Consider the following 12346-nt stretch of genomic DNA (forward strand, 5'->3'; position numbering starts at 1 on the left):
AAGCGCCGTTCGGTAAAGCATAGAGAGAAGATGACTAAAAATAAGATTAAAATTTTGAACTTACGATGGAGTCACTGACTGATTCATCTAAATGATTAGAGAATAGCATTTTCGCTGCTACAGATAGGAAACTTCGCTCGTCGCTGGAGTTTGTATCTACAAGCACAGGCAAATTCAAATGTCACATCCTTATTTTCGAAGTTGGGGTTTTATTCAAATCCAGCACGTGGGTCAGTGTACTTTTCGCGTTTGTCCAGTGATTCTTCCCCAATGATGTCAATGATCACCTTTATCATGGCAAGGCCCCCGTGAACGTTGATAATATTATTCAGAAGATTTCGAGACATTTGCATTGACGTCAGCAAGCTTTAGCGAACCAATCAGAATAATCTTTCATTTCAAATCCAGCAAGTGGATGTAATCGACCATCAAACAATGGTTTACTTTTCGCGCGTGTCCACTGGTTCTTTCCCAGATATGACTTGTTGAGATCACCTTTATTCTGGGAAAACCCCAGTGAACGCTGATATATATTTTTCGATAGGAAACATTTGCATTGACGTCAACAAGCTTCAGCGAACCAATCAAAGGAATCGTTCTCTTTCGTAGCTATAGGAACAAATAATCCGTGAGCAAACCAACAAACCGATCAGGATGGAGATCGATGGCGTCCACTTTTCGCGCTTTTAGGCCTCGTTTTCCAACCATGTACCCCCTGCTAATAATTATTGCACAGTTGTTATATATATTACGTGCTTTCAGAGACCAACCAGCCAAAAACAGACTGCTTCACGATTTAGTTGCAATCAATTTACTCAAAGGAAATGCATTGTTTACCAATACGCAAAGAGGTATATGCTTACATACTATCTGGCAAAGAATTCCATATTTACCTCTGACTCTACCGGAGGTTCATTATCAACAGGGCATCTGCTTGGGCCATTCCTTCAAAAAGTAAAAATTGAAGGTTACATTGAAGACATTTCTGACATTGTCTAAAATTATTCTTGTTATCTTGACTTTTGTAATTGCGTGTGCTCTTTGTATTATTTTGGCAGAGAAATTGCTCGCTTTGGTGGTTTGCAGCGGAACAAGTTTCTTCAGCCAATGAAATGCCAGCGTAACCATAGTAACCAGATTGAAGAGGAAATAGAAAGCGGAAACAATTATGATATTAGGCACAGATATGGGATTGCTTCGAAGCAGTACGGCAATGTCGTATTCAGTTTCTAGTTATTCGTTCTTCTGAAAATCTTCAACATAAAGGGTGATTTTCGACAGAAAATGAAAGCTCCATCTTTTCCGGTAAACCTGTGATTCTTCGTGGAGTCACTGATGCCATTGACGCCAGCGCCTTTTTTATCAAACATCTTTAACAACCCTGACCGCTAGTAATTTGTGCATGGCTGCGAACACCGAGCTACCAGATGCTTCATGCGGGACTGACTTTTAAAGTGTTGGTTGTGGACAACTCTGGCACGGATCGTCGCAGTAACATAGGAAAAGATAACGTTTTCACAATTGTTATCGACATCACGCGAACGAGCCGCCATTAATGCGAACGAAGTGGCAAAGGTCGATGGTGGTCGGTTGTATTTGCTTGTGATTCAATCAATGATGGCTTCATCGAAACGTTCGTTTTTCTACTTGGGAGTTTTAACAGCAACAACCTATGCTCTGGTAGAACTTCTGATGAGGACAAAGCTTCAAGTATGTGTTTCCATGATTTCTAATAACTGAGAAGTGATACTATTGTCTTAAGTCTATCTACTCTGAATAGTTCCTTTCAAAAGAACTTTGAATTATAAGTTTGCATGGCTAAAATTTTGAATTTGATCTAGCTACATTGGATTGCCACTTTGGTCTAATTTAAGTAAAGGATGGAAGTTTCCACGAAAGTTTCGCGAAACAATTTTCAAGTAAGCACCACTGTATTGTGCACAGACTGTAGATGATACGTTTTCTACTTTCCGATCTTTACAAACTTCTATGTCAGTCATATTTCGACCACGTTAACTTAGCTAATCTTGCAGAACCTACGAGCGCCCAGATCTTGATATTAATATGACTGCGACCTACCGCCTTCCAACATTGTTCACCAGACGTCGCCTGGTCTGTTGATATGGTTTCTAATTTCACTTATAAATGACGATTCAAGTATTTTGTTTTTCAGTTGTATTGTCTCAAGCTTATCTACTCTGAAAAGTTTCGTTAAAAAGAACTTTGAAATGTAAGTTCCCTACCTTATATTTTTTTTGGCTTGATTAGCGATATTGGATCGTCACTTTAGTTCGATTTATAACATTGCTTTGCAGCCAATATTGCTCTTGCTAGAGCTTGTGGTTATTGACATGTACTCATCTATCATTCAAAAGAACTTTGAAATGTAAGTTTGTATAGCTTATAGTTTTGGTTTGATTAGCGATGTTCAGAATATTGGATCGCCTAGTTCGATTTATAACATTGCTTCTCAGCATGTATTGCTCTTGCAAGGACTTGTGTTTATTTAAGTACATGTACTCATCTATCATTCAAAAGAACTTTGAAATGTAAGCTTGCATAGCTTATATTTTTGCTTTGATTAGCGAAATTCAGAATATTGAATCGCCACTTTAGTTCGATTTATAACACTCCTTTGCAGCCAATATTGCTCTTGCTAGACCTTGAGTTTATGTAAGCACTCATCTATCGAACATTTTGTTCTAACTATGATTCGAATAATTTCGTTCTTGTAAGGTTGGAATGAATGCCTCACAAAGTGTAACGGTTTAATACAAATTAATCTCAAACTGCATTCTTAACTGATAACCTCTACTGAGTTACATGGTTTTATAGCGTAAATGTTCAGCGAAGAGTGTTTCTCGGCCAGTTCAAGATTGGCTCAACATTTTGACATTAACAAGTGAAAAAATAATCTTCTCTCATGTAAAATCAGCGAGCAAAATAAATAATCAGCGTACGTTTAAAATCAGTCAGTAAATACTTACAGGGTCACTTACAAATTGCATGTTGTTTGTCACGTTTTATGCATTGGTGCCTTCTTGTTATTTTTCTCGGCGATCTCTGAATAATTTCGTGATTTTCTTGACGTAGTCGCTTTGGAAAGAACTCTTGACGAATTTTCTATACAAATAAAAACGTTTTGTATCAAAACTGAGGGTCTACACTTAAAAGAAGGAAATGTTCGAATATTCCTTGCTGTCTGAAAGATATCCAAGTATCACAGCTCTTTTGCAAAATGTAAATACTGCAGTGTAAAGGGGTCATATTGAAACGATATTAGGATAGAGCATTTTATTTTAGTTGCATTTTTAAGCTCAGTCTGGCATGCATTTATAATAGCCTTAATTTCGACTTCGTTCAAATTTCTAAGTCAGTAATATGGCTGGGGGATCCTTTGCTAAAACAAGAAACATAGGATCAACTCGTTGCAGATTGAATTCAAGTTTTAGGAATAGTTTGCTAATTTTTCGACCGGTTTAACTGACTTGAAAACTTTCAATCCCTTGTAATCACCGTTGCCTACTAGTTGGACCGGTTGAACCCATCTGCCAACTGGAATTATGGGTCTACAACTCTCGGCTATAACAACTCTGTCACACCCTAAACAAATCTTACTTAAATCTCACTTATATCTGTTTCTTATATAAAATATTCAGCAGCCGCGAACTTTTTTTTATTACTTGAGGTGTTGAAAACTGAACAGACTGTCATGTGAATGTCTGATCTGTTGTCACAGCTCATTTAAGGTTGAAATGCTGGAGACAAAATTGCACCAAAGTACCTTACATTTCAATTGCATGTTTTGTGACCAGAAAATCCAGGTTCCTAGAAAATAAACCGTGAATACCATCAAATCTACGAATTCCAAATGTAGTGTAGTGGAAATAATGACAGCGAAATAATCAGAGAGTGTTGTCGACGGATCATGTTTGCAAATGATCATTAAATCGTAAATGCTTACACTAGTTCGTTTCGATTCCTCCCAGAGTCTTGTCCGACTTTAAACATGTTCTGAAACTGCAGTTAGAAAACTGAAAGAAAGTTATGACTTCCAAACACGAGACCGAAAACTCAGCGATTGTAGTTGAAGTAAGATACAGTAAAAAAATCCGCGTGTAAGAACCTACATTCTTTGAAGTCTGGCAAAATAGGTTCTTGTATTTTATTTTGGTTCTTGTATTTCATTTTGGAGTAGTTATTGCCCATTTAGGCTGAGTAGGTTCTTATAAGGTTCTTAACGTCTACGAAGGAAATTATGTTGATCACCAGAAAAATAAATAAACTTGTGTTTGGTCCTTCAATGTGCAGAGTTATGCACAACTGTATTATGATAAGCCAAACACAACTGATTACAGAAGTATATTTAGTGTTACCTCCATAACAAGAGTTCATAATTTAACTGCAACCCACACTGATATAAGAAACTGGTGATCTTACTTGGCTAAACAGGTTCTTATCTCTTGGGGTTTGAAATTAGCAAATTTCCGCCAGCAGGCTTTTACACCACTAGGTTCTTGCATGTGGGTTTTTACTATATGCAATGAGTTGGTCAGTTAGCCCGCAAGTAGACGTCTGTTATTGCCTTTTTTCACACTGCACACCACAGGCTATCAATTAAGTGGTTCGAATACATATATATACCTTGAACCCTAAGCAACAGATGCAACAAAATACACTGTGAGAGGAAATTGTTTCAGCGAAAATCGTTTCTCGAGTATTTCGATTCCACGAAGAGAAAATCGAATATCAAATTGTTCACTGCGAACTGCTTCTCATTACAAAACACTCTCCAAAAGCGAGTAGAAAAATAATTCTGTTGTAGCTTCATCGTCAGCAAATAAATGAAGAATATAAAGTATTCACCAAAAGGTTTGATAAGTCACTCGATCATACTTGTGTCGATCGAACGATAATTTTAAATCGCAGTTTCGTTCAAAGAATACTCCAACAAAACCTAAAGGGTACGAAAAGAGAATGTTAATAGCGTCGATCGAACAGTTTATTTATCAGTGGTTTCTTTGAAGCAAACTCTATATAGATTCACACTTTCATACTTGCTGTTATCGCCACAACCATTCCTGGTAGTCAAGGGGTGTACTGGGGGTGTGCTGAGGGTGTGAACAAATCAATGCCCTATCATTTCTGTGGCACGACCAACATCCACGGAAATACCTTCTTCGGACTTAATTTGCAATTGCTTAAATTGGTATCAAAACCTCGATGGTCACATCTTCATTTCATTTGTATTTCCGTTGTTCATATCATTCATTCTATGCAACATAGCAAGCGCATGAATCAACACAGCCTGGTTTTTGACGGCCTTCGCGTCATAATGTTTGTTTTCTTGAACATAAACCGATTTTAATCAAGATGATGTGAAACTATACATAACACAAGATGAAGGAACAACAAGTGTAAAGCGAATAAACAAATTTACTTTTACATCATATTAAAGACCTGCGGGATAATATACACGGCATACACAGGTTGCGGCAACTCAATCGTGCAAGCTCTAAAGATCTCAAACTTGGTATCATTATCGTAGTGGAGTGCGTTTCGGGTTATTTCTGCTGACGCTCAAAAAATCCATAATGTAACTTCAAATAGGACATTCGTACCTTATGGCATTACTTCTTTCCAAGAGCGGATCGGAGGAAGAAAACCAACTGTTAGGGTTGCTGCGAAAATTCATCTCCTTGAACAGGTCGCTTCGATAAACACTATCCCGTGAAAACAGGAAGCGCTAAATTTATCAGCAGTGTTTGTTCCGATTGGTCGTCACACTTTTAACGCAAGGAAAAAAGAAATCTTTGGTCCAAAGTCCATACCCTTGCAGTATTCAGTATTCAGTATTCAGTATTCAGTATTCAGTATTCAGTATTCAGTGTTCAGTATTCAATATTATAATAAAGTTTCCATATAACGCGCGCTCTGATTGGCTGAAACAGCGTGCTTTATCAGAGAACAGAGCACGGGTTGATGACGGTAAGTTGGCTTCCAAATTTTTGCTTCGGAATTTTGACAAATTTGACCCAAATTAAACATCCCCTGTGACTCAGACAAACGCACTGGAAGCGAGCTATTTTTCTGCAGTAAATATGGCTCACAGAGACCATTGTTAGCAACAGTAGTGTTAAAACTGTACTAAAATAACAAGTTTTGCTAGATTCCCGCCGACAAAACATGTACAGCTGTAGCGAAATACACAAATTCTCAACCTAAACAGTGCTTCGATAAAAACATTAATTTTGTTACGAAGGCAGAAATTATACTAAGAAGTAAAACAACGACAGAAAACAATTGAACTGTCTCTGTTTATGATGAGAAGCTTTATTTTTGTAAATTTACAATTAAAAATGCTCATTTGCTCAAACAACACTTACATGCAGTGTAGTAACGCTCGTTCTCCGGTCATCTCAGCGAAGCAAACCGACGAGTGGTCAGTGCAAAACTTGCTCTGATATTCTCTTCTGTGCTCGAAGTAGAACCAGTGGGAGTCGTTAAGTCTTTCTAACTTTTACGCTAGTTCGGGCAATCTTGCTGCATGCGGCTACAAGCCGTAAATAACTGTAGCTCCTTTCAAATTCAACCCGGCATTTCGCATTTTCATCCACAAGCTTTGAGCTCCGCGTTTCGTAATTTCCACTGGAAAAGTGCTCATTTTCATGGGCCACAATACGGCCGGATTCCTCTGGACTATAAACCTTTACCTGCCTTGAGATCCGTATTTAAAAATTAACTTAAAAGCGAACTTTGAAGGCATCATTCTTCTCTCGAAAGCCGCTCAAACTTCTCGAAACTGAAAGCTTAGCTGAAGTCCAGTTTGTGATTGACAGCTGTCGCTTCGTTAGCCAATCAAATTATTTGAACAATTCTAACAAGGATTGTGATTGGCTTATTTTAGCGTGCTTTATCAGAGAACAGTACACGGCTGACGCCACTTTTGCTCGTTTGGAAAATAAAGTTTGGTTTGAAAATTCAGCCGAATGCGTGGGGAAATTATCTGATTCTTTATCATAAAACAAATAAAGAAGCCTCGACTGTGCTCTGTTCTGTTGTAAAGCACTTAGGAAGCGGTAGAGCACTCAAGAAGTAGGGAAAAACACTCGACTACGTCTCGTGTTTTCCCCTACACTTCTTTCGTGCTCTACCGCTTCCTGCGTGCTTTACAACAGAACAGAGCACAGTCGAGGCTTCTTTATTTGTTAATTACGTAACACACGATAATATATGGTCTTTCATAAATTATTTTCACTTGCACAAGATAATATATTTGACGAGACACCAGTTTCATCTATAGTTTTAATTTCCCGCCCTGTTCAATCCGCTGAATCTACATATATCGCGACGTAGGTGTATAAGTGTATCGCGATTTGTGTGCGTGAGGACTGCATCCTCTCCTATGCGGAATCGAACAACTCAAAGCTCGTTCTGGGTTTGTTGTGTCGAGATGTTTCAATGCAACTAAGGAGCTTGTAACCAGTGCAGCAACTCGCCAGTTGGCGAAAAAAAAATATCTGTCCGCCAGTAATATATGAAATCTTAAGACTTAAAAGTCCTGTCTTCAGCATTCTCCACGAAAGATTTCGTCAAAAACATCGATTTCGGTCAAGTGTAAAACGACAGTTATTTTTTAAACCGAACTGAGTTTTGTTAACCTGATACATGTCTCGGCCTTACAACACTAAACATATATAACGAACTAACAGGGTTACTCTATTTCGTGGGTAAAAGATCTCTTCAGTTGTATTTTCGTTCACAAAATTCTTTATCAATTCATCGTAAATTTCCATGTTAAGATTGCTCGGGAAAAAATATAAGTACTTACTTACCAAGTCGCAACGGTAATCTAATCATAGTAGTATAGAGTTAACACCTAACACTCCAGAAAGTTAAAAACTGCCCCCCTTGCCCCTGCGCTAGCTACGGCCCTGCATCACGTATATAAATTTCAGCTCTGTACAAGGAACAGAATGAAATGTGTTCAGAAGACATTGTTTAAGAATAAACGCTTGACCGGGGTGTGCGAAGTCATTGTTTACGTTTCGGAAGACTAATAATTTCGTGAGACATTTCGTGAGAATTTTGTATTTAGCATAATTTATTCATCGACTTGTGTGAATCTGGCGAACAGTGTGAACAGTGTCGAGTTGTATCCGAGCCGTATGCTAGTATTCGAGCTGTATATATATCACGTATATAAATTTCAGCTCTGTACAAGGAACAGAATGAAATGTGTTCAGAAGACATTGTTTAAGAATAAACGCTTGACCGGGGTGTGCGGAAGTCATTGTTTACGTTTCGGAAGACTAATAATTTCGTGAGACATTTCGTGAGAATTTTGTATTTAGCATAATTTATTCATCGACTTGTGTGAATCTAGCGAACAGTGTGAACAGTGTCGAGTTGTATCCGAGCCGTAAACTAGTATTCGAGCTGTATGTTAGAATAAGAGTATTCAAAAGTTATTTTTACTTTTGGTTGTCGTTTCCGTCGGACCAAAACTTGATGAATTCATAATTAAATGAATTGAAATGAATTGTTTGAGAATGCATGGAGCGGTCATGCTCATTGATGCATGAGTACTGCCAATCAGTCCTCAGGCTTGCCCGTGCGAGACTGTAAACTTAATGTAAACGAATGGAATTGTAGGGCAAGTTTTGGTTGGGATTACGGAACAAATCGGCGCACGCGGTATGCAAATATCGGCGCACGCGATATGGAAGGCTCATGAAAAATACGAATTCTTAGTTTTTTAGCTACCGAAGAAAGAGTTTAATTTTACTAAAAAAGAGTCTCGCATCACAATCAAAAGTCTAACAACGCTGCAATCTACAAATTGAGGTTAGTGCTGCCAATTCCTACCTGTTTTCCAATAGTTCTCTTGGCCGCTCACCGAGTCCTTCCGAATTGCGGTGTGCAGCAGAATCACAACTCCCCACAGAAATCATGACACTCAATTGAAAAAAAAAAAATTCAACTTAAGACTTCCACGAACTTAAGAAAAACAGAACAGACTTTTACAGCGAGAGTCGACTACGATGACGCAGGCGAGGACAACAACGGCACAACTGCAGTAGGTGAAGAGACTTATTTTATCTTTTAGTCACATGCGACACAGCAACCATTGTTCACTGGCACTAGACCGTTGCATGACGACCCTAATAACGCCTGCCGAGAAGGGTACCTACGATCATGCGTTCTTTTGTTTCTTCTTTATTTCCCCTGGCTGAACTGAAGAAAGCCATTGGCTCTCCATTCGCATCTCCTTGGCGACGCTGTTGAACCTCTGTTATTTCCAAAATAAAAAATGTTTCCCTTGGATTCATCTTGTTCCTTGTGGCATTCTGTGGCTCGACCCTGAGAATAAAACACAATTTATTTCTTATTATTTACATTAGACTATTTCCCTTAACATCATATAGCGGTGTCAATGCTGTTGATTAAAGCTATCGAAATCACTTCTTTAGTCGCAGTTCACTGCAAGGTTAATTCGATATGATGGTGTGCACGCATGCATACATATGAAAAGCTGCAACTATTAATCAGATGAGAATGTATTTAATAAGAGATACGCTAATAAATTCCACCACGCATATTATTCACTTTTGCCATTTGCGCCTTAAAACTGTAAAAGTGCTAAACGTATCCCTCTTAACAGACAATTGTAAATAAAAACAGTCTTACATATTTGGTGGTGGCTGGCATCTTTTTGTTCGAGTATGGTTTCAGCATTTACGTTCACTGACACAATAGCTGGAAATTTACATCGACTTGTATGACCCACAAAAAAAATCTAGCAAAAAAAAATGCTTTCAAAATGGTTGAAGAAGTGTTGATTACCGAGGTATCATGATTTGACGATGTATTTGATTTCCCATGCAAATGTAGTATGCGTAACATCAGCTTGCCTGCCAAGTTCTTGTTTCCACAATTGCAGTTCCTGGCGACTACAGTTATGTTCCACAGCCTGTTCCGTCTGACCTGTGGAACTCACTCCATTTACGTCGGCACCATTGAGCTGGTGGTGACATGGAGGCAGGTCTTCATGTTCTTCTAGCGTCCGCTCTCCAGACGGTCTCGTCTCCTGAATAGGGTGACGTACTTCTTGGCTATCTCGCGTCTGCGATCCATCCAGGACCATCTCCTGAGTGGGCTGGCTCGGTCCATTAGCCCGTGCACTCTGCTGGTAACAGGGCTGCTGCTGTTGTCCATTCACCAACTGACTAGCAAATGATTCCTGAATGGAGGATTCTTGTCTGGACACATGCCCTTCTCCATTCAGCATGGAATGGTTTAAATCATTGCTTCTTCCAACATCGCTCTGCTGGTAAACTGACTGCCACTCCCGCGTATTCAATCCTGCAATCTCCTCCATTTCTGGGATGGGACAAGATATTTCACGGACTTGTCCACCAATTGCCATTGGGTGGCTCATTCCATCACCCTGATCATCATTAGCCTGCCGCTGGTACACTGGCTGCCGCTCATGTGCACTCAACCAATGGCCGGCAACAGCAACTTCATGTACTACTGGGATGGAGCAAGATATTTCACTGGCTTGTCCCCTAATTGCCCTGAGGGAGCTCGATGCATTACCCTGGCTATCATCACCCTGCTGGTAGGTTGGCTGCCGCTCTTCTCCGTCCTGCGTGCTTTGACTGAGGTTCTGCTCCTCCTCCTTGTCAGGGAGAGAAGGTCCAACGCCCTGCTTGACATTTCCCAACTCAGGGATCGCCCGCCCGGCAGGTGGCTCAACCGGAGGAGTGTTGTTGCTTGGGACACAGCCCTGACCGCCATCTATGCGCTGGAATAAATGAAATACAGGCAAATGACTTCAATTTTCCCAGTGAAAACATTTTCAAATCCCATTTCCAAAATTACCCAGTTCAGGCCTCTCTTGCAACTACTTACGAACATAAATGTGACGAAGAGCTGTCGAACATGCATGCGATGTTATTTTTTGGAGTTCCCATCCACTTCTTCAAGTCAAAAATAACTAATACAAAAACCCAACAATTCATGCAGTCCTTTTCCTAACAAAAGGAAAATCTCATAACACGAATATACTGTTTGCAATGTATGTGAGAGAGCGAGAGAGATCAATAGGAAAATCAAGTTTATCGGGCAAGTTAAAGTTTCGTCCAAGTTTTTGTCATATTAGGAAGTGAGAGGGATAAGTGACTAAGTAAGTAATCTTTATTTAGCCAGGGTGGCCTATTCAGCAGCGAGACTGATATCCAGAGGGGCCCTGGACTAAAAGAAATATAATAATTTAAAAAATGCAAGATATTATGATAATTTAAAATACAAGATAAAAATTACGACAGGGTGTGATTTTTACACTCATGCGCTCATTTTCAAACTATGTACCCCTGCTGATTATTGCACAGTCGTTATATTACGCGCCTCCAGGGACCAACCAGCCACAAAAATATAAGAACGGACATTACTGCGATTTTGGGGCAATCATATTAACGCACAGGAAAGACATTTTTGAGCCATACACAAAGAGTGATGTTCTCCCATGTTCTCAGGCAAATAATTCCATACTTACCTCTGACTCTAGCATAGCTTCATTATCAACAGGGCATCTGCGTGGGCCATTCTCCCTTTAAAAACAATTGAAGATGACAGGTAAGACATTTCTAATATCGTCATATATTAGTTTCTGTGTTGATTCTTCTATTGCGGTTTTATTTTGGATATATTAATTCAACTTTAACTTTAATTTCATTTTAAGGCTTTCATTATTCTTCCAGTGTCGCAGTTTTGTTTGCAGCTGAACGCATTTTGTCTTAATCAATCAAATGTCACCATAACCATGGTAACCAGACTTTCGAAGCGGATGTATTCTGTGACGTTACTTTAGGAAACAATATTTCACGTCTAGACAGATCATCAAATTGTTTCGATGCATTGCAGCGTTGTCGTTATTTGTTCTTCTTGAAATCTTCAGCAAGTGTTCTTCGATGAAAAGTGAAAGCCCGAGCAACGCCTTTTTGGAATAATTGACGACTACTGACGTGAGCGCCTTTTTGCAAACACCTCTAACTAGCCGTGACCGTCGGTAATATTTGCATGGCCAGGGACGCCGAGCTTCCAGTTGTTTTATATCATATCTGGGAATAACTGCGGGTTGTGGACAGTTGTGGCACGGATCGGCGAAATTACCAGGAAATAGTTCACGTTTTTACAATTGTCAACGACATTGCGAGCCGCCATTAATACGAGCCGAGTGGCAGAGGTCGATGGCGGTCGGCTGTATTCGATCGAAGGCATCAACAAAACGTTTGGCGTTTCTACTTTGGGAATTTCCATCGCAACAAATTATACGCTGAAG

General features: G+C 39.5%; 2 protein-coding genes across 2 annotated transcripts in view; both read right to left on the reverse strand.

Moving 5' to 3' along the window:
• The window catches only part of LOC145460616 (uncharacterized), a 50417-nt gene that overhangs the window by 30357 nt on the left and 7714 nt on the right, over positions 1 to 12346 (reverse strand). The window lies entirely within an intron of this gene.
• Positions 5897 to 10840, reverse strand: LOC145503377 (uncharacterized; the record flags this gene model as incomplete). Its single annotated transcript, XM_081482837.1, has 1 exon — positions 5897 to 10840. A coding segment is annotated over one exon (987 nt), but the record flags the coding sequence as incomplete, so codon positions are not given.

The sequence above is a fragment of the Orbicella franksi genome, chromosome 11 (genome assembly GCF_964199315.1).
Source record: "Orbicella franksi chromosome 11, jaOrbFran1.1, whole genome shotgun sequence".
NCBI classification, from domain to species: Eukaryota; Metazoa; Cnidaria; class Anthozoa; order Scleractinia; family Merulinidae; genus Orbicella; species Orbicella franksi.